At 42.2% G+C, this 23,200-nt stretch overlaps 1 protein-coding gene across 3 annotated transcripts in view; it reads right to left on the bottom strand.

The window, feature by feature from the left end:
* ift80 (intraflagellar transport 80 homolog (Chlamydomonas)) overlaps positions 1-23,200 on the bottom strand; it is a 203,265-nt gene that overhangs the window by 144,850 nt on the left and 35,215 nt on the right. For 2 of the 3 annotated variants that reach the window (XM_067995379.1, XM_067995378.1), the window contains exons 2-3: positions 11,826-11,936; positions 8,159-8,227 (exon numbers count right to left, since the gene is read on the bottom strand). In XM_067995379.1, coding sequence (XP_067851480.1) covers positions 8,159-8,186 — 28 coding nt within the window. In that variant the 5' untranslated portion in view covers positions 8,187-8,227; positions 11,826-11,936. Of the gene's footprint in view, positions 1-8,158; positions 8,228-11,825; positions 11,937-15,651; positions 15,785-23,200 lie in introns of those variants that run through there. The other variant, XM_067995377.1, reaches the window with a different exon arrangement.

The following is a 23,200-nucleotide window of genomic DNA, read 5'->3' as shown; positions in this document are numbered from 1 at the left end:
TTTCATGTTCAGCATGAAAGACAGTTTCCATAGGCAAGTCCACGCTTCCTAAGTATCAAAATTTGGCCTTATGTGTGAAGTATATGGAATATTGTGTCTCAGGGCAAACAAATTACCCTTAAATTGCTGGGTTATATCAGAATGCCACCATGTATCCTTGATCTCTCCAATAAGAGAGAAAACGCCGCTGATAGATCATGTAGTTCAGGCTAAAACTACTAATTCAAGTTTATTACTGGACAAACTATACATAGCATCAAGTTAGGCCAGTAGATACAAGTATCAATGCAGTACTTAACATTCACCTGTACATTTGTCTGTTCAAGATGGGCTGGCAGCTCTGGAACACCATCCTTGGTCACCCATTGCCCTTTCTCCCCCAATCTCCCCTCTTTTACTGTTTAAGTTCCCCTTGCTCTGATAGTGGATGCATTTTAGCCAAAACTACAAGTTCAAGCTGCAAGTTTAAAATTACCTGTGCAGAGGTCACTGCCCATCCCCTGACTCTGCTTGTTCTTTGTTTTCACTGTGCTCCTTTCAACTGCTGGAACTCTGCTCAAATTTGACTTCTCAACTTCTTGATTCCTCCGCCATCAGCACTACACTGTCCTATTACACTGCAAGACTCGACTGCTGTGACTCTGCTCTGCTACTCAGTTGCTTCAGGTTTTAAGGTGACTTTTTCTAGCTTACAGCCCATCGCCCACCTGCTGTTGTTACCTGCTGAGCTTCTGACTATACTTCAGTGCACTGTTGGTTTTTCAGCTTTATTTTGCTGCTGTGTGATTCTGGCCAGAAATCCACTTCTCCTGGGCCGAAATCCATTTCTCCACTGCTCTGGACTTCATAGAGACCTCCAACTTTGCCGCTGTTTTCTATGGAGACTGTATTCTCTCAATTCTAGTACCTGGCCTGCTGTTGTCCTCAGTTTTCTGCTACTTTGCCAGGAATTTTTCACTCTACGCTGAGCTAGTTCTGATCTGTTTCTGCTGGTTCCAATTCTGCTCTGGATTCTGCTCCACTGCTGCCGGACGTCCATTGCTCTGCCACTTTTCACCTGCTTCCCATTGTTGCTGACTCCATTCATCCCTCTGTTAGTATGCTGGATCAGTTGGTGTACACTACTAATCATTGAGGCCACTACTCACCTTCATTGGACCCCTGGATCAGCCTATGCTGGCTCACGGTCTCCACACCACATTTGTTCTCCATTTTCTATGGAAATACTTCTAGCAGTACGTCCACTGATACTCTGCCCCTCAAGCTGCTCCTGGACTTACTCACCCTCCACAACTGCTTCCAAACCTGGACGTTAGTGCTACATGCAGACTCCACCCGATCGACAAGTCAATTACATCCCACAACAGAAACTCTGACTTTAACTTGGGGCTTTTTTTTGTCTCTTACTTATTCTCCATTTACAAACTGGACATATCTATCCTAATCTTTGCCACACCTATGTAATCTGAATTTCCCTGTGTCCATTTGCATGCGCATTTTGGCTCCCGTTTTAGACCTGAGTCCATTACTTCTATCTCCCTTTTTCTTTCTCTTCTCTTTACCCCTTGGGCCTTTCTCTCCTGTGTCCTCCCCTTCCTATTATCCAGTCATGCCTCCTTTTATTTCTCCCGTCTCGGGTACTTTGCCCCCCCAAATCCATTCCCCAACCGTTTAACTATTCCTCGACTTTCCTACTCCCCTGCCGCTGACCCAGGCTTGAACCCTTTTTGGATAAGCACACACCTTCTCTCTGTGCCTATCTCGGCATTCCCCGAAGGAGCCATCGAGCCACTCATCATGGCCTGCTTACGAATGCCAATCCAACTGCCCCATCTTACTTTCTCATCAACCCTCCCATCCAGTGTGTCCGCTAGGGGCTAAACTTGCCAATCTCCCTCCCGTCTCACTTATCCCTCCCCCCACTGATCTGTGGCTAGCAGATCAACAATCACCGCTCCAGTCCGCATCTCCCTCCTGAAACTTGAGAACAAGGCCCTTGCCATCTATGACCATATTGTGGATGATTGCATCGACATCACGGCCTTGATGGAAACTTGGCATACAGGTGATGACACCTTCCCCCTTACTGAAGCCTCCCCATCTGGCTATACCTTCCACCACCTGCCCCACCCAAACTGCCGCGTGCCGGTGTGGCCCTTATCACCAAATCTCACATTGGTCTATCTCCCCACTCCTCTGGCACCTTCTGCTCCTTTGAGCACCACACCTTCTGCGCACATTGTTATAACATAACTAATATATCTCCTGGGATGTTATCTATGATAGGTCAGAGGATTTGTTGTGTAATTGATAGTAAGTAAATATTGGATGAATTCATACACAGGTCAATTAAGACACTGCAGACATCATGGCTCACATAATTTCTGTTTCTAAAGAATTTTTCTGTACATTGCTAATGACTGCCTTTGTTTGTTTACACATTTTTTCAAGTGTGGCACAGAAATCTGTATTAATGTTCTACAGTTGTATGAAGAATGACGGACAGGAATGGATCTGAGAATACTATCTGTGAAGTGCTGCCGCAGAAGTTGCACAAAAGAATTGTCCTCTTCAAAGCTGAGAGGCATGCCATGAAAAATGCTTTGGTGGATCTGGCAGAGTGAGCGAATGCAGTCTCCTATGTACAATGGCGGTGGGAGCAGTAGAGGAAAAGGTTTTCAAGTCTTAGGAAAATTGCCAAGACTACCCAGACTGTCCTTGCTTTTGTAAAGTTTTTACAACATTATACATATATAGGTAGATATATAGTTTTTTTTAAAAATGATTATGGTGGAAACCCAATTCTTTATATGGCCTACATTAGTGAAGATTAGCTCTTGCATTAATTGCTAACAACATGGTAAATCCATCAGCACACTCCTTTAAATGCCCAATGATCTTGATTCAAATGAGAGAAATATTGAATTTAATAAACCTATAATCCTATTTATACCCAAGGGAGGTTTCTTCCACAGAAATTACAAATCCTCATAGGATCTAAAGCTGCTTCAAACCAAAAGGCTGATTATCGAAACAACAGAAAAAACAGGATTTGACATTCAGGTGGTAAAAGAATGCCTACAAACAAGAAGTGTTAGAACTCCACATTTATCCACTTTTCCAAAAAAAAATGGGATCACCTTCATTCCTTCCAAGAGTCTTGCACAGTTCCAGGAGATATAGGGACGGTAGATAAAATTTTATATAAAGACTAAATTCATGGAGATACAAATCAATAATAAATTTTTATATTGCTTTAGAAACATGGAAAAATTTACGGCACAGAAGGAGGCCATTCAGCCCATCATATGTTATAGCATTTTCTTTTTCTCAAGCCATTCAAAAACACATTACCACTGTGCAATAGAATCATGCTAACATTACCAACTTGCCTGGGTTGTTAAAGAAAACTTTCAAAAAGACTCAAAACAAAATGGCGCTACTTTTCAAGGTTTCAGATAGTGATCCATTTTTAACTGTAACATTGGTGTAACACAGGTGTGAACAACATTGAATCAAAATTTAGCACGAGACCTGATCTAGCACAATTTTGAGGTCAGTTTATTAACAATGTCATCATACTTTCTGCAAGATTGCTCCAGGTGCAGCGAGTTCACTGATGGGGGGTATATTCAATGAAACAGCAGCTCTTAAAACAGCTTAGCCTAATGGGTGGTTGCATTGAAGAGCAGCAAATTATAAAAGCAGATCCTGAGCAATGGAGAGAAGACAGAAGAGCAAAACTGTCCCATCTGAGAATACTATCTGTGAAGTGCTGCCGCAAAAGGTGCACAAAAGAGAATTGTCCTCTTCAGAGCTGAGAGGCATGCCATGAAAAATGCTTTTGTGGATCTGGCAGAGTGAGCGAATGCAGTCTCCCATGTACAATGGTGGTGGGAACCATAGAGGAAAAGGTTTTCAAGTTTTAGGAAAATTGGCAAGACTACCCAGACTGTGCTTGCTGCCAATATATGACCATAAGATGTATGTCACACTCTCTAAGGCATCATGCAATGTGCTCAGGCAATTTTTGAACACTTTCACACTTGCACATCCATGTTTATATTGCTACAGAGCAGACTTTATTGTTGGCACTGAAATATGCTTCCAATGGCACACATACATCTTGCAAGTTGTGTCCCTAAATCGCACGGCCACGCAAGCTACCTACATGCTGCATTTCATGGACTTACACAAAGTGGGAGGCTGGTTGGACATTTGGGTGATAATTTTCAACTTCACCATGTGGGTGGGAACCCGGTGAAGCAAATCACCCACTCTTTTTTTCATCTCATTGAAATCAACAGACGAACAATTTGCTCCACCAGGCTACTGCCTATGTGATGAAGTTGAAAAGTATTCTCACAGTCTCTGCTTTTCCAAATTCTAATATTTGCATTTGTATCTCCTTACAGAAAAGGGCATTGTGTAACAGTCTAGAGTGAAAGCATACCGGAGGGAGGCCTCCAGCCATTGGATGTTGACTTCTCTTAAGGAGAATGTCACAATCATGGGGTTAAAGACCATAGGAGTGTTGCAGGAAGCACCTGGAGGTTTCACTGAAGCTCAGGGCTAGTACCATCTAGCCCTGAGCTTCAGTAAGGAGGAATACTTATTCCTCTTCCTCCCCTACTTACTCACTGAGAAGAACACAAACATACACTGCGTAAAAACAGTTAGGTACATGATATATTCGTGTCGCTTCTGTTTAAAGGGATTCCATACAGTTATCATTATAATACATGTTCTTTTTCTGTTTCCATACAAGTCTACCAAAATGATGTCTCAGCTCCGAAAGACAACTAAAAAGCCAGCATTCCACATCACTCACTCCACCTGGCACAGGAACCAGCTAAAATACATGTGCCCCGAAGAATTTAACAAGTCAGGTGAGGAGCGAGCACTGGATGAAGCGCTGAGCAGGAGTGAGAATGAGCAAGTGAAATAACAGCAGATAGCACAGGTCTTTCCTCAGCTACTGAAGCCATTCATACCTTTTGGGGCCAGTACACAGAGGAAGCACCAACACTTCAAATAGTCATTTAAGAATGCGGAAAATACCCTGCACGATCTACTGGCGAATGTGGAGGAATCCACTGTATACGAATGTAGTGATGTATAACTGTCTTATATAACTGCAGGCTACCATGAAGCATGTGGCAACTCCAAAGCCATCTGCAGTGGAACCCCTGGAGACAGAGATCCTAAGCTCACTTGCAGCTTCTCTCTTAATTTTTTGACTGGAGCTATTGAGATCTCATGCTCCAATATACAGAGGAGTCTCATGACTGGATTCAACATGCTGGGGGAACAGACTGAGAGAACCTCGATGCAGGGTTACACATACTTCAGTGCTGGTCAAAGTTCTGTTCCCATGCAGGTCATCTCCTGCAATGGCTTCTCATTCATGACCACAAGGTCACCTCCAGTGTGCCTCAAATTTCAATCCTTAGCCTCTTCCTAGTCCTCGTCGAACATAATCCATAAGCATGGTCAGGTTTTACGTATGTATGCTGATAACATCCAGCTTCATGTCTCATCATTACCCTTGACTCTTCGATTGTTGCTGTCCTATCCAACATCAAGTCATGCATGGGCCAGAACTTTCTTTAACTTAATACTGGCAAAATCCAAATTATCCTGTTACTCCCCAATTCCAGCCTCATCCTCAGATGCTCGCTCTGGTTGAGCCTGACATAGAACAACAAGATTGTACACTTTGATCCTAAAATGAGCTGAGCTTTAAACCCCACATCCTATGCATTATCAAAACCACATTTTTCCACCTCTGCAACATTGCCTGCCTCTATCTCTAACTCACTCATACCACCAACAAAACTCTTTGTCTTCTATAGGCTCAAATTCACTAATGCTCTCCTCGCTGGCTTCCCAAAGTCCACTCTACACAAACTTGAACTCACTCAAAACTCTACTACTCACATACTATTCCATACTAAATGCCTGTTACCTAGGGTGAAAAAGGATGATATAATTTAGTGATAAGGACATCATTGGTGACTTTGATACGGGTGATCTTTTAAAAAAATACGTATACCAGCAGATGTATGGTCATTACTCACAGTGAGCCGAAGGATACACTGTTTCATAACAAGCTTGCTCTTGTCCACCTTCTCTAGCTTCCCAATCTCCAGTACACTGATTTCAAAATCCTTCTCCTCGTTTACAACTTTTTCCATAGCTTCACTTCATGGCAAATTCCTCCAGCCTTCCATTGCAAACCCACACCTTCTGCTTCTCTGACTCTAGTCTATTGTGCTCCTCTCATAATTGCTGGCATCTCAACCCTGCACTCTGGAGTTCTCTCCCTAAACCTTGGTCCTGGTCAGATTACATGACCTTGCTACATCTCTCACAACCTTCAAAAGCCTCTTCAAAATCTACTTCTTTGACTATACCTTTGGTTACCTCACTAAATGCTCTCCTAATTACTGCTTGGAATCCATTTCCCTCCTCCTGTAAAGCACCTTGGCATGTTTCACTACATTAAAGAATGCTATATCAGTGCAAGTTATTGAAGAATAGGTTTCACCAATGAACAAATTAAAAGGTCATCATTAATGAGTCTGAGCCTGATATTAGCACATGCATTTTCCTGCAGGAGTCACTGGTTAGCAAAGAGGAGAGGACACTGTGGTTGATTTCTCCTTTCCACAGCCAAGGGTCACTGAGGCCAATTGTAGCAACCTAATTGTAACCCAGCAGAGATCAGCTAACGCATCTCAGATCAGAAACTGGACCTATAATTGTCTTTGTCTGCTTATATATTCCGCTGACTTTTTTTTATTGAATAGAAACCTAAGTAAAAAGTGTTTTTAAAAAAAATCACCAAACTTAACCTTAAAAAGTATTTTAATGCATCAGGTGTTTTGTGCAGGCTTTAGAGGTATATGTCATGAGCAAGGATTTATAATACTGTTGTGGAACTACACAGCCCATCACTGTTTTCCTATCTATCTCAATCTGCAGGCTTGCAGCAACTGGTGCTTATGTTCTAGCATATTTTGCCTTGCCCATCACTTGGAGAACAATCCATTCCCCAGCTGCTGAACCTGGTACTGGTGAAAGCCATCCTGAACTGCTGGTGGGTTGGCACCTCAACAGTGCTATAATATAAATTGTTCAGAGTTATCATTCTGAGGACCAATTGATATATTCCCTCTCCTTTACTAAGTAAGTAGAAGTGAACAGCAGTAGGTTAACTGGGACTGCAAATCCCACTATTCTTGGACGATTCATAAGAATTATTCTTCAAGGTACTTTTAAATTTTTTTATAAATTCTCTTTATTGTTAGTTTCCTCACCATGCACCACTGCAAGCTAAGAAAGTGGCTTTGTAAACAGTCTGTCCTCAATACCACTCTGCCAGCTGTAGAAGAACTGCCAGGTGGCTCTCCTTCCAATTTTCCTCATGAGGACACAATTGAGATTGGTAACTTAACATGTGGTAAATCATTAACCTCTCCCCCAACTCAGAGTCCAATAGTTCTTGGACAGTTTATTTTTGAACAGAATAATAAAACAAAAAATTACTTCCTAATTAATATTTATTCTACATTTATATATACTCTATTCTGCATATGATCCAGAATTAAATTGTTTCTATTAAACAGCCTTAAGGCATGATTCTCTGTGACTGTGACAAATGGAGTTAAGATACAGATCAGCTATGATCCAATTGAATGGCAGAACAGACTCAAGGGGCTGAATGGCCTACTCCTGTTCCTATGTTCCTTCCTATATTCCTATGACTTACTATCTCAGTCTACATTTCTAAATGTCTCTTAATTGGATTTATAATCCTTCCTTATGACTTGTATTTTGATGAAGGTTCAAAAACTCTGCATAAGTATCAGCAAGTAATAGCTAAATAGTTTTAAAATTGTTATTCGGGGCGATGTCATCACTTCATGAGTCATTTACTGTTGTTTAATAATGTTTACCCTCAAATAAAACTGCAGAAAAAAATACAATCTCCACAATTCCAAAATGATAAAGTTGTGTTGTATATAATCAATTACTAGAATATGCAACACAACCGTTGATGTTTCAACTAACAGTCTCATATCATATGTTGTTCTACCACTACCAACAAAGCTGAAGTACGTACTCAAAAGAACCTTTTAATTCAAAACCCTACCTTGTTGCACCATAGTAGATCGCAGCATTCCAGTTTTGGACCAAATCTTAATTTGTCCATCTTCACCAACTGTAAGAGTGCAATATGGAATTCATTAGGTGAAAAATTAAAAACAAACATAAAAGCCTTGATTTTGTACTTGCAAGTGAGGTTCTGTTTAGTTTGTGTATGGTCTGGAAGCATTCCTAGGCTTGCCTTACTTTCAATTGATTGATATGCCAGGTATTCTGTCCAGTTACTCTGAGTCACTCACCCTATCAGGAGCATATCTATTCCCAGTATTAACTACAAAGGAAGGTTGTCGTAGAAGATAACCTTTTAGTGCACTGTTCTCTTGTAACCATTATGTGAGGTTCAAGAGCAAGAACTGGTCGATTTGCATTGGCTAGAAAGGAGGATCAGTTAGGGATCATTGTGTGAGCAAGTTGAGTTGAAGTAGATGCATAAAAAGTCAGGCAGTGGGAACTGTAAAAATGGCTGCTTCCATGAGACCTAAAATTGTCACATAATCCTTTACTGGGTTCCACAGCTCTTCCCATAAGGATTGAAGAATACTACAAACCTATCTGAAGGCAGAAAGACTGTTACAATTTTCAGGTTTTTGCTCTAGGTATTCTCTCAGGTTCAGTGGAACTGGCCAACCCTTTGATGTGGGAGCAGGGGGCTCCCATGCATCTGCATTAGCTAAGCCTCTGATATGCAAATAGAATAGAATGGAATGGAACGGAACAGCATGGCACGTGGACCTTCAAGTGTTACAAGGAATTGCTTATATTGTATATCTACCATACAGTTTTACTGGCAGGCCCCAAGCATAGAGTTCTATGATCCTACTGTTTAAGCATGGATACACATGGAAATGTTGCATCTTGAAATCTGAAGGAACTACCTTGTACTCTTAACTTTGTCCCTTGAAACTGCATGTCTATCCAATCTAAGTTGCGTAGCTTTTCTTTCTGAAAAGAACTGGCTAGTATAATATTTTAAGGAAGTTATTTGCTCACACCTTAAGCTCTTTGGAAACATGAAAAGCTGAAATAACAAACAGAATATTTGAATCCCTAATGTCTATCCAATTTAACCTACTACTATAGTAAGGCTGGAGATCTTGTGCCAATTTTTTTTTAATGATGAGGTCTGACACAAGGGACAACTCACCGACTCCCACAGCTGCCTTGATCATATTTCTTCCCACCCTGCTTCCTGAAAGGACTCTATTCCATTCTCCATCCGTCTCTATCGCATGTGTTCTGACAATTCTACCTTCCACATCGGAGCTTCCGAAATATCTTCCATTTTCTTCAGTCGAGGATTCTCCTCCACCGTGATTGACAGGAGCCTCGACTGTGACCATCTCATTTCCCATGCTTCTGTCCTCACCCATTCACCTCCCTCCCAGAAGTACGGTAGGGTTCTCCTTGTCCTCCTCACCTTCCACCCCCCACCAGCCTCCACATTCAACGGATCATCCTCCACCATTTCCGCCACCTCCAGGGTGGTTCCACCACCAAACGCATCTTCTCCTCACCTGTCCTTTCAGCATTCCGAAGGGACCATTTCCTCCGATACCATTTCCTGGTCTATTCTTCCATCACCCCCAACACATGCTCCCCTTCCCCCGGCACCTTCCCATGCAAGTGCAGCAGATGCAACACCTACCCTTTCAACTCCTACCTTCCTGCCGTCCAGGGCCCAAACACTTCTTCCGGTAAAACAGCAATTTACTTGTACTTCTTCCAACTTAGTATACTGCATTCGCTGCTCACGATGTGGACTCCTTTACATTGGGGAAGTGCAAATGTAGATTTGTTGTTCGCTTTGCTGAACATCTCTGTTCAGTCTGCAATTGTGACCCTGAGTTTCCGGTTGCTTGCCGCTTTAATTCTCTATCCCATTCCTCTCCTCTGACCTTTCTGTGTTTGGCCTCCTATACTGTTCCAATGAAGCTCAATGTGTGCTCAAGGAACAGCACCTCATCTTTCTACTAGGCACTTTACAGCCTTCCGGTCTTAACATTCAGTTTAACAAGTTTAGACATTAACCATTCCATTTTCTCTTCGACTGTAGGTGCTGGTATTGGAGGATGGCTACACCAGAATCGTAGAGCGCGGAGGAGGTGTAGGCTGGTATTTGGGGTGGAGATCCACACCCCTGGGGTCTATCCGCTTTTTCTCCCCACCACATTCCCTGGCCATGGCAGTCTTTTCCTCTTTGCCAGATTTTGCATGCTTCCGTTCCCCTTTGCTATTCTGCTGCAACGATTTACACCTGTTCTGGACCCATTTTGTTCCTTTTCTGCCCCACTTTTCCCAGACTCTGTACATGCTTTAAAGCTGTTCATCTCTAACATCTTCCAGTTCTGATGAAAGGTCATCGACCTGTAACATTGGCTTCTATATTAACCACCCCCACCCCCCACCAATGATGTACGGGAGTGTGGCGGGGGTGGGAGTGGGGGGGGGGTTAAACCGTCAAATGCATGGAACGAGATCCTAACCCGCTCACATGCGCCCGTTACTGTTTTTACGGCGGCGGGTTTCGACGTGTCCAAGTGTTCCGCTGTGGCGAGCCGGAACACCTTATTAACATATTTAAATCAGGCTCCCATAGTCCATTTGGGACCCCAATTTAAAATTCACTGCTGCTGCATGGGTTTCCATGGGGTTGGGAAACCCGGCAGTAAAAGGGAGGCGGGAGCTGCCGGCTCCACAAAGTAAGTGCCTTTTCAAGCACTCCTTGTGGGCCAGGAGGAGCAGGAGTACTTCCCCCAGCACCTCAAGGAAGCCTTCGGCCTCCCCTCTGCTGATCGCAACCTCTCTCTCCCATCCCAATCAATCATCGACCTCCACCCCCCCCGCCCCGTTGTCTTCTCTTCACCCCCGCCCCGCCACAATGACAGATCTCTTCCCCCAAGCCGTGTTGGCCCCTCTTACCCCCGCCACAATTGCCAATCTCTCCCCCTACAGCCCCGATGTCCTCTTCTCCCCCGCCGCGATGACTGATTTCTTCCCCCCGCAAGCCGCAATGTCCTCTCTTCCCCACCCACAATGTCTGATCTTCCCCTCTCCCGATTGTCGGGGACCGTCCCCAAGGGTCCCCTGCTGTGGCCTCCTGCCGCTGGTTTTCCCTTCTGGCTGCCAGCCAGGCTGTCAATTTGGCTGGCTTCTAGGTGGGAAACAGATCAAAAAAATGATAATGAGATCCTGCCATTAAGTTCGGCAGGAGTTCCGTGTTCTTTGGCCGTTTTCGGCCTCCCCGCCTCCCCTTAAATATTGAGGCCATTAACGCTTCTTTCTCTCTCCACAGATGCTGCCTGACCTGCTGAGTGTTTCTAGCACTTTCTGTTTTTATTTCAGGAACAAAAAAAACTATTGATTATAAAATGAATTGGTGAAATATTGTAGGCTCTGGGGCTTTAGACTATGTGGGAGCCAAGCATGTGTGGCATTGCCTATTTGCACCATCATGGCAACATTTTTTTATGCACGCTCAGCAGGTAATTTTCCCAGAACATATCACGCTGTCCCCAGAAACTATCAAGCTAAAATATACTACTACAATGTGAGGAGGATGTAGAATGAAGGATGATACCCATGATTGGAGAAGATGCACAAGGAAGTATAAATACAAATAGATCTTTATATTAGTTTTATAATATTTCACTCACCTGTTACCAAAGCAGTTCCCTCACAATTCCATCTCCCTGCCAGCACTGCTCCACGGTGTGCTTCTACACTTTTTTCCACTCGTCCAGTCTTTGAGACCAGGTGAAATTTGCCTTTAACAAACATAATGTTACTCATCAACACATTTTCTATCGTATAGCATCTATAGAAAAAGTTGTGAATAATTGGTTATAGTTGGTAAGATTGATTGAGCATGCAAACATAATGCATTTAAGGCAAATGAGATATTAATAGTTTCATATATCCCTCCATGCCTTTGTTCCTCCCTACTTCTGTGAACTGCTCCAGTACTACCTGCCAGCGTGCGCCCTCTGCTCTCCCTTTCTAACTTTCAGCCAACTTAGCCCCACACACTGGAGCTCTTTCTCTTTCCACTTTGCTACTTCCCTTTCCCTCAATCTGAAGCCTCCTTAAAACTTACCTCTTTGAACATAACTTGAGTCATCTCCCCTAATTCTTTGGCGATTTCTTGGCATCTGTTTTTTCACCACTGCAAAGCGCCTTAGGATATTTACAATGTTAAAGGCACTATCAAGGAGTTCATAGAATCATAGAAAATTTCCGGCGCAGAAGGAGGCTATTCAGCCCATCATGTCTACGCCAGCCGAAAATGAGCCACCTAGCCTAATCTCAATTGGTCTACAGCCTTGTAGGTTATGGCACTTAAGGTGCATATCCAGGTACTTGTTAAACGAGTTGAGGGTTTCTGCCTCTGACTCCCTTTCAGGCAGTGAGTTCCAGACTGCTACCACCCTCTGGGTGAAAAAGATTTTCCTCAGCTCTCCTCTAATCCTTCTACCAACCACTTTAAATCTATGCCCCCTGATTATTGACCTCTCTGCTAAGGGAAATAGGTCCTTCCTATCTAGGCCCTTCATAATTTGGTGCACCTCAATTCAATCACCCTTCAGCCTCCTCTGTTCCAAAGAAAACAGCCCCAGCCTATCCAATCTTTCCTCATCGTTCATATTCTCCAGTCCTGGCAACATCCTCCTAAATCTCCTCTGTACCCTCTCTAGTGCAATTACATCCTTACTGTAATGTGGTGACCAGAACTGTACGCAGTACTCAAGCTGCGGCCTAACTAGTGTTTTGTACAGTTCTGGCATAACCTCCCTGCTCTTATATTCTATGCCTCGGCTAATAAAAGAAAGTATTCCATATGCCTTCTTAACCACCTTATCTACCTGTCCTGCTACCTTCAGGGATCTGTGGACATGCATTCTAAGGTCCCTCACTTCCTCTACACCTCTCAGTAGCCTCCCATTTATTGTGTATTCCCTTGCCTTGGTTTGCCCTCCCCAAAATGCATTACCTCACACTTATCTGGATTGAATTCCATTTGCCATTTTTCTGCCCACCTGATCAGTCCATTGATATCTTCCTGTAGTCTACAGCTCTCCTCCTCACTATCAACCACACAGCCAATTTTTGTATCATCTGCAAACTTCTTAATCATGCCCCCTATGTTTAAGTCCAAATAATTAATATATACCACAAAAAGAAAGGGACTTTTTATAGTCATGCATAACCCTGTGCAACCCCACTGGAAACAGCCTTCCACTCACAAAAACACCCGTCGACCATTACCTTTTGCTTCTTGCCCCTGAGCCAATTTTGGATCCAACTTGCCACTCTCCCTTGGATCCCATGGGTTTGTACTTTTTTGACCAGTCTGCCATGTGGGACCTTGTCAAAAGCCTTGCTAAAATCCATGTAGACTACATCAAACGCACTACCCTCATCGACACTCCTTGTTACCGCCTCAAAAAATTCAATCAAGTTAATCAGACACGACCTTCCTTTAACAAATCCATGCTGACTGTCCTTGATAACTCTGTGCCTTTCTAAGTTACAGTTTATCCTGTCCCTCAGAATTGATTCCAGTAATTTTCCCACCACCGAGGTTAGACTGACTGGCCTGTAATTACTTGGTCTATCCCTAATGGTCTTGAAACTATTGGCAATTCCTTTGATACAGAATAACAGCCTGAATGACTATCAAAACATTTAGGTATTCTAAAATAGATGGACAAACTAGGTGAAAAAAGACAAGAATGTGCAATCAGTTCATTTCTTTTACGGTCTACATTCATTCACAAAAAACTTTTCACAATTTGGCACCGTCATACTGCCATAGCCATGCATGAGCCCTTTTTATAGTCATGTACAGAGGATGTTGTGTTTTATCCAGTTTGTTTCTCCTTTTTTGAATGATTTTTACCATAGTCTCAAATAATATTTAGTACTTCCACCTTAATAACACAGGAAGTCTTTGAGAATGATTACCTAATACCACAATTGTTTTTTTCGTACATTGTTCAACTAAAGTAAAACTGCACGAAAAAAAACTGTATGTAGTTATTTAAAATTTGCAGAAATCCAGAAGGCATTTGCCCAGTATCTTGGTGCATCTTTCCCACATAAAAATAAATACAGCAGATGTCACACACAGTTAAAAGATTTAATTAGCTCACTGACAGTAGCCTATTGGCCATCTTGAATGAGGTATTGGCTTTTGTGGCCATTTTGAGTGTAGCAGCAGCAGCCATTTTCAGCTCTGTGGAATATTGACATTCTAAACATAATACTTAAATGATGAAGTACAAGTCTAATTAAATTAATAATTACTTCGTTTAATGTTTTTAAGTTCACAATAGCATATGAAGGCACTTATTTTGAATAAGATAGTAGCTTTCTGTAATAAGAAATCAGAATTGTTAATTTACTTCAGTGAATACCATGTGAAGAGGTTTATCTTTTATGTTCTGAACTTAAAAGTCAATATAACAATGAGACTCATTTCAGAAAATGTCAACACATTTGTTTCACATTAACGAAAAAAAATCTGTGGCACTCAAGAGTCAATAATTCCTATTGTCTAGGCTTAGAAAAAAACAATACATAATCCACCACCTTCACCTTATAGATTCTTCAAATATTTCCTGAATTACTGACACTGGTGCTATCTACAATGAATTGTTGCCACTTAATTTCACCTTCAATTTGCCAGGCTCTATAAAAGTGACAATAACAAGGTTCCATTATATGCAATGAAGTTTCTCTCAGGAAACAATCTACCAGAACTACTTTGCCATAAAATACTCAAAAACATTTCAGTCACATTTTCCAGTAGTTAATTTGCAGGAATGTTAATTTCAATGTACACCCGACTAAACTGGGGGAACAGTAGGTTAGGATCTTGCCTTTAACCAGTGTGCATGGTATTGAATCAGGCCAATACTGACAGAATTATAAAATCTACTGGTCACAAAAGCTTTTTACAATCAATTTGAGCAGTCTCAATCCAGTCATTAGTGGCCATGGTGCCACAGCAAAACACTGGCACCAACTAATAATCTCAATTGCACAAGCCATAGAATGGCAGTGAAGAAAATAGAAAAATGTCAAACTGCTTTAATAGAGGCTAGTCTTCTGAGGTTAGGGCTAAAGAACACTATTTGCACAGATTAGAGGATTGTAATCTGCATCTAACCATTTTGTACTTGACCTAGGAGTGTGCTTGATGCCAACACTGGGCATTCAAAATAGAAACTGTTTAATTCCTCAGCATCAACATCCCTCACCTTGATGAGCATTAAATGAGTTTAAAAAAAAGGTGGACAGCAAGAAACATAATGCACTATACTAAAAACCAGAACAGCGAAATTCTTTACCCAGGAGGCATTATTTATTGTCCATAATCAGATAAACTAAGTGGAATAGGATTTTTCACTGAGAATAAAACCTCAAAATGAATTTTGTCACAACTCAAACATAATGTAAGAACATTAAAGCAACACTTACCATCAGTACTGGTGAGCACAAATGTTTCTGCTTGCATTTGCTTCTTGCCACCTGTGGTCTTAGGGAACCAGTGCAGGTCTATGGGATAGATTTCTTCAGCTAGCCTTACTACCTGTACTGTTTCATTTGTTAACAAATTCCACTTCAGGATTTGGTGATCATCACTGGACGAATACAACTCATCTGCTGTTGTCCAACCTACACAACTGACCAACTCTTTATGTGCAGTGAAATTAAAGAAAATAATGAAAAAGTAGAACAAATGTTGATCTTTATTTCAAGAAGTGAATTTTATTATGCAGCATGGGAGTGCAACTCATTGGTGCCCCAATGTGTTTTCAGAAAGCAGTGACATGTGGGTTCATGTCTGCAATCCCCCACATGATAAGATTCTATCAGGGGATGTCCTTAAGCGGAGGCCACACTGACTGAAATCAGCAAACAACTAGGGCTGCTCTCATGCACCGCCTAGTGGCTGGTTCATGACCATCATTGGCACAGACCTTGGAGCATCCTGTCAGCCTGCCAGCCCACTGCATGGGCTATAAAATTGCACAAAATGCAGAAAGACCTAAAGGGAGGGAAAATAACTATTATAGGAACTGTTTTTTTTCCCTTCTTTAACTTGCTAACTTTCTCCCTTTCCCTCTTGAAAGTACTGACTCCTTGCTGGGTACCTCTCCGGTTATCCTCCGGTGACTAACATTCAACTACAATAATTGACAATGAGGGTCAGCAAGCTATTAGGTAGAGAGGGGCATCACAGCTGAGGTTGATCCTGTCCTCACCAGACATCCACACGTGCATGTGCAGCAGCAATCGTTGAGTAGGAGTGGGAAGCCTGGCTAGCTTGTACTCCTTAATTTCTGAATGTTAAAACTAATTTTTGCAAATCTATTACAACCTTAGGTAGATTAGCTAATTCAGCACAGATTATGAATTAAATCTGGCAATTCCCTGGTTTGCATAGCTCAGCCATTCATTGTATAACACTTGCTGAACCATTGGGGGAGCTCCTAAGGACTGTTAAAACTGGCACAGGCATGATGGCTCACACAGCCTCATTATATGCTATAATTTCTATGAAAGAGAATTTTAAAATGCTCATAACCATACGATTTTTTAAAAAGTATTTTACAATTTGCCCATTTGAACTTTTAAAACTGTAGATTTTTCATTTGTAAAAGTGCTATAATATGCCCCTAGATGCTAAAGCAGCATTTCAAGCATACAGTTTTGGTGCAGTGTACATACAGTAAGCAAAGTTTGTCAATAAGCCAAAAAAATTCTACACACATTTTCTAAAAAGTACATATATATGTGTATTGCAATTTTCTCCCTCCATCACAACCTTTTTTGACTTTATTTTATTTATGTATTACCACTGTTACTGCGTCTTTAAACTTCCCACTCCTGTTCCTCCTAATCCACCACTCTACATGCCCTTCCTCCCTGTATCCTCACTATATTCAAATCACTGCAATGTTTCCTACCAACTTATTCTTTCCCAGGGCCTCAAAACTGTGAAACACCTCATCTCAGTCTTTCTTCCTCCTACAATCTACAAACTTTTTAAAACCCAAATTTGGCCTCAACTTACTATTACTTATTTTGCCTCCTATCCTAGTCTTTCCAACTTTGGTAGTGCTCTGGATAATGGCTCTTAGTGTTTCACTTACATTTCTCCATTTAAAAACAAACACAAACTCTTGTATATCTAGAGTAATTAGGATATCTGCAGAAAAACCATTACTGTTTTCATTGTGAACAGAGATTGCAACTAAGCCTGGCCAGTATTGACTTTAGAACAATACAATAGTAAGCGCCACGATATGGATAAAATACATTCAATCATAAAGACAAGGTTCATGTGGAGCTATTTCAGCTTTTCTTTCAAACTGCACTGCATTTCTATGAAATGCAAAAATATTTGTGCAATGCCTTTTTTTGTGGGAGCTTTCCCTATCTCAGCTTGGTCAATGGGGAAGATGCCAAGTGGAAGGCAAGTAAAACTGCACCACCCTCGTGTACTTCTTAATGGGAATTTCACAAGCTGCAAAACAAAGCCCTAGAATGCTTTTTCCTATATGCCCTTTTAGTAGGGGACTTAAATGAACAAGAAAAAAGTAGATTACCTTAGGTATTTTAGATTATTATTCTTTGAATGAAAGTATACTTTACGTACTAGGAGTATCCAACCAGAATAGATCAGGCATGTAGCCCTTTAAAAAAATGTTGAGGTGGAACAATCTTCTTGCACTATGTAGATGAGACAAACAAAGGACACCCCCAGTTCTTTTCAACCACCAAAAGCTTCAGAAACTGATTTAGAGGAACCTCAGTAGCTCACAGCTGAAAAGGGGAGTAGACTACATTTGGGTAATTGCAAATAATTTTGCCCCAGAATGCTGAATAATGTACCCATATGTGATCATTGCCTGTCCTCAAGATAGGATTTGACAGCAACCATTAGAATTTTACACTCAGCATAGGGAGCACAGAGAGTGCCTAAGTGTGCTGTGTTCATACAGTATGCCCTTCAGTACTAACCCATGCAATACATATGTCAAAAATAAAGATCTCCATGGTTGGGACAGCATGTTTGCGCCAACATCTGCCAAAGGGTTTAAATACTACACAAAATGCTATCATTCATTCATGAGCACGGATGCCCCCTTCATGCCTCTTGGTGTCAAGAAGTCATTAATATCAATTAAGACCATGAAAATGGCAACCAACACTAAATTCTATGCAACTCAAGAGCAAATTACACCAGACCTCTACAAGGAAGTAACTATCAGTCTGGTAGTACAGGACCTCAGGAGAGAAGGATAAAAGGGGAAAAGATTTGCATGAAGAGAGAAAAAAGAAACAGTACAAACTATACACTTAGCTTCCAACTGTAGTATATTTGTGACATTTATAATCACCTGTGAATCTGACCAGCATAATCAACTTTTAAATCTGTTGTTGAATGTTTGTGCATCAGGTTCACTTACAATATAAAAAGCATGACTCATCTAGCATTCTCAATTTCCCCATAAAAAGGTGATGCTCTGCACTACAGTTGAAACAAAAAGGTCAGAAATCTGTATAGGCAATTCTACTTGCAACTAAATTATATCATACTGGCAATTTGATGCTGAAAGTAAAGTGGAAAATGTTTAATTTCCAAAGGCAGTTATCTCTCATTTTTATCTTACTGACCACATGAGCGTGCTCACACAGGGAAAGTTGCACAACGTAACAGTCCAAGTATGCGATCAAACTTGCTGAACTGTCAAACAGCCTAATTCAATAGTAGAAGAACATGCTATAGCTATAGTGCCATCTGCAGTAATGGGAAAACAACATTCAAAGTATTCACATACACAAATTTTAAAACTAGTTGCTAAATAATAGTTTTGATTTTATTTAGATTTGTATAAAAAAAGTGGAATCCTTGAGGTTTACTTTAATTATATGTACAATATCACATGTATACGACTGGAGAATGTTGAATTAAAAAGAAAGATGAAGACATACCATAAGAACGTAAGAACATAAGAAATAGGAGCAGGAGTAGGCCATACAGCCCCTCGAGCCTGCTCTGACATTTAATAAGATCATGGCTGATCTTCTACCTCAGCTCCACTTTCCCGCCCTATCTCCACATCCCTTTATTCCTCAGTGTCCAAAAATCTGTCGATCTCAATCTTGAGTTACCAAACAGTTAAAAGTTAAAATACAGATTAAATGCTAGATTTTCCAACCATTGACTATGAAAATCTAGCCCCCAACATCTGTGTTAGAGAAGTAAAAAAGTGCAGAATTATAATTATCCGCACAATTGCTCATTTTAAACCTCTCACACTCTGTTGTTGTACTCAACTTATTTGGATGTCAAAGTTAGCATTTATTGTGAAATAGCTGCATTTTGTTATACAATATTTCAACTAACTGAATTATACTTTACTCATATCAATAATATTTAGTGTTCGATAACAGGATGAAAATAAACAATTATTGTTAAAATTGATCTGTACACAATCCATTTACTACAGCTACAAAAGTTTTCCCCAACCCCGACATCAATATTCTCCTTAACAGTATCGCTTCACAAGATAAACAAACCAGGAAGCACATTCAGTTATCTTAGCTCATGTGCCCATAAACAAAAACCTACAGCCTCCCTACCACAACAATCCAGCTGGTTCTTAAGCAACTCCAATTCTCTTTCAATGAAGAAATATTGCATCCAAAGTCCTAAACTTGCTTTTTGAGTCTACGCCTCCTTCTATTTAAATTACCTTGAAGTAGTGCTCCAGATTTATCTTTTCTATTGATTTCTATGACGTCCCCACTGAGCTACCTTCTTTGCAGACTAAATAATCCCAGTTTCTCGTCTTCCCTTAAAGCTCCCTTCCATTTCACTGTGGAAATATGGGTGAATGGGACTTGGTGCAGAATAGGATACGGGCAACAGAGTTTTGGATGAGCTGAACGTTATGGAAGGTGGGGGATGCGAAGCTGGTCAGTATTGGAATAGTTGAGTCTGGGGGTGACAGAGGCATAGATGAGGGCTTCAGCAGCAGATGGGCTGAGGTACGGGCAGAGGTAGGTGATACTACAGAGGTGGGTGATACTACAGAGGTGGAAGTAGGCATCTTGGCGAGGGAAAGGCTATGGGGTCGAGCGCTCAGCTCAGGGTCAAATAGGTTGCGAACAGTCTGATTCAGCCCGAGTCAGTGGCCAGGGAGGGGTTGGAATTGGTGGCTGGGGAACAGAGTTTGTAGCGGAGGCCAAAGACAATGGCTTTGGTCTTCCCGACATTTAATTGGAGGAAATTTCGGCTCAGGATAAGCAGTTTGACAACACAGGGGCAGTGGAGGGGTTGAGAGAGGTGTTGGTGCAGTACAGCTAAGTGTCGTCAGCGTACATGTGGAGCCTGACATTGTGTTTTCGGCAAGGGGCAGTGTATAGATGAGAAATAGAAGGGGGGTCGTGGAGAGATTCGTGGGAGACTCCAGAGGTAACAGTGCAAGGGCGGGATGAGAAGCCATTGCAGGAGGTTCTCTATCTACGACTGGATAGGTAAGAGTAGAACCAGGTGAGGGCAATCCAACTCAGCAGGACAACGGAGGAGAGGCTTTGGAGGAACACGGTGTGGTCAACCGGTTGCAGACAGGTCGAGAAGGATGACAAGGGATAGTGTGCCACGGTCACAGTCACAGTCACATAGGATGTCATTTGTGACTTTGATTAGGGCCATTTCAGTGCTGTGGCAGGAACAGAAGCCTGTTTGGATAGGTCCAAACATGGAATTGCAGGAAAGATGGGCACGGATTTGGACAGCGACAACACGTTCAAGGCCATTGGAGAGGAAAAGGAGGTTGTAAATGGGGCAATAGTTTGCAAGTAGCTATACAAAACCCTGGTTAGACCACACCTAGAGTACTGTGAGCAGTTCTGGGCACCGCACCTTCGGAAGGACATATTGGCCTTGGAGGGAGTGCTGCGTAGGTTTACTAGAATCATACCCAGACTTCAAGGATTAAGTTACGAGGAGAGATTACACAAATTGGGGTTGTATTCTCTAGAGTTTCGAAGGTTATGGGGTGATCTGATTGAAGTTTATAAGATATTAAGGGGAACAGATAGGGTGGATAGAGAGAAACTATTTCCGCTGGTTGGGGATTCTAGGAGTAGGGGGCACAGTCTAAAAATTAAGCCAGACCTTTCAGGAGCGAGATTAGAAAACATTTCTACACACAAACGGTGGTGCAAGTTTGGAACTCTCTTCTGCAAATGGCAATTGATACCAGCTCAATTGCTAAGTTTAAATCTGAGATAGATAGCTTTTTGGCAACCAAAGGTATTAAGGGACATGGGCCAAAGGCGGGTATATAGAGTTAGATCACAGATCAGCCATGATCTTATCAAATGGTGGAGCAGGCACGAGGGGCTGAATGGCCTACTCCTGTTCCTATGTTCCTAAGACAGAGGTGTCAAGGGTGGGTTTTTTGAGGGCAGTGACAACAGCAGATTTGAAAGGGAGGGAGACAGTACCTGAGGAGAAGGAACCGTTTACAATATCAGCTAGCATGCGGGCCAGGAAGGGAAGTTGGGTGGTCAGAAGTTTAGTGGGAATTGGGTCGAGAGAGCAGGGGATACATCTCATAGACAAGATGAGCTCGGAGATGGTATGAGGGGCATTAGGTGAGAAAATAGAGAAAAATACCAGTTCAGGGCTAGACAAGGGGGGAACCTTGGGGAAAGTTTGGCTTGGTGGGCTAGGGGAAGGGAGGGATGCGGCAGAGGCAGCTGAACAGGTGATCTCAATCTTAGTGACCTAGAAGTCAATGAGCTCCTCGTACTTGTTGGAAGTAAGGGTGGAGGGAGAAGGGGAGAGGAGTTTAAGGAGATAGTTGGTAGTGGAGAAAAGAAGATGGGAGTTATTTTTGCATTCCAGGATGATCCTGGAGTATTGAGCAATTTTGGCAGAGGAGAGCAGGGCCTGATAGTGCTTGATGTGATCCAGCCAGATCGGGCGGTGAATGGCTTAACCGGTTTTGCGCAATAAACTTTCAAATCTGGACTTAAAAGGTGCAAAGATGGAGGTCGTACCAAGGGGAATGACCAGGGTGGGAGAGAGTTAGGGTTTTACTGGGGACAAGGGCATCAAAGGTGGAGGTGAGGGTGTGATTGAGCAGATTGGTAGCTGCAAAAAGTATTGTGGCGAATGGAGATCCGGAGGCTAGACAGTTGGGAATTTGAAAGTGCCATTATGACTTGAGGGTGAGTTTTTTCCAGGGGCAGATGCAGAAGGAAGAAGGGCTGGGAGGGGGGAAGACGTGAGTGGCGAGGGATACAAGGAAGTGATCACAGGCTGCCTTATCTGTGATTGAGACAATGGGAAGAGAGGCCGAGCGAGATGGCAAGATCAAGGGGATGGCCACGAATATGGGTAGGAGAGTTTATGTGGAGAGAGATTTTAAGGGAGGACTGGAGGGCATTGAAATCAGTGGAGAAAGAGCAAGGTGAGTTGAGATGGAGGTTAAAATCACCAAGGATGAGAAGTCGCTCAGTGCAGAGTCTGAGGGAGGAAATCATTGAGGATATCTCAGTGAGAAACTTGGTATGGAGCTTATGTGGGCGATAGAGGATTTTAAGGGAGAGGCAAGAGGGGTGTTACAAAGTGCGGTGCTCAAATGAGAAGAAGTTGCCAGAGGAGCAGGAGGACAGACCAAAGTGATATTTGGTGATAAGGGCCACATATCATATGGGTTTCAGAGGCTCCCACAACTCATACAAAGAGAGGGGTGGCCAGCCACACCCACCGGACACAAGTATCCCACTAGATGTCAACCCAGACTTCAGAGCCAGACCTCCAGTCTCCACTCGCTGGGACAGTCTGTTTTGAAAGCTGCACATTCTGACTCAGAGGCAGGAATGTTGCCACTAAGCCAAAGCCTCGCTCCAATAATGTTTGCGTGTAGATCCTTAATCATAACTACTGTGCAATTTCCAATATTTTCTGATTTTATTTCCAACATTTTGAATGTTTTTG

This window comes from Heptranchias perlo, chromosome 13 (genome assembly GCF_035084215.1).
Source record: "Heptranchias perlo isolate sHepPer1 chromosome 13, sHepPer1.hap1, whole genome shotgun sequence".
NCBI classification, from domain to species: Eukaryota; Metazoa; Chordata; class Chondrichthyes; order Hexanchiformes; family Hexanchidae; genus Heptranchias; species Heptranchias perlo.
The sequence above is the reverse complement of the archived record's forward strand: the minus strand, read 5'-3'. Positions and strand labels throughout refer to the sequence as shown.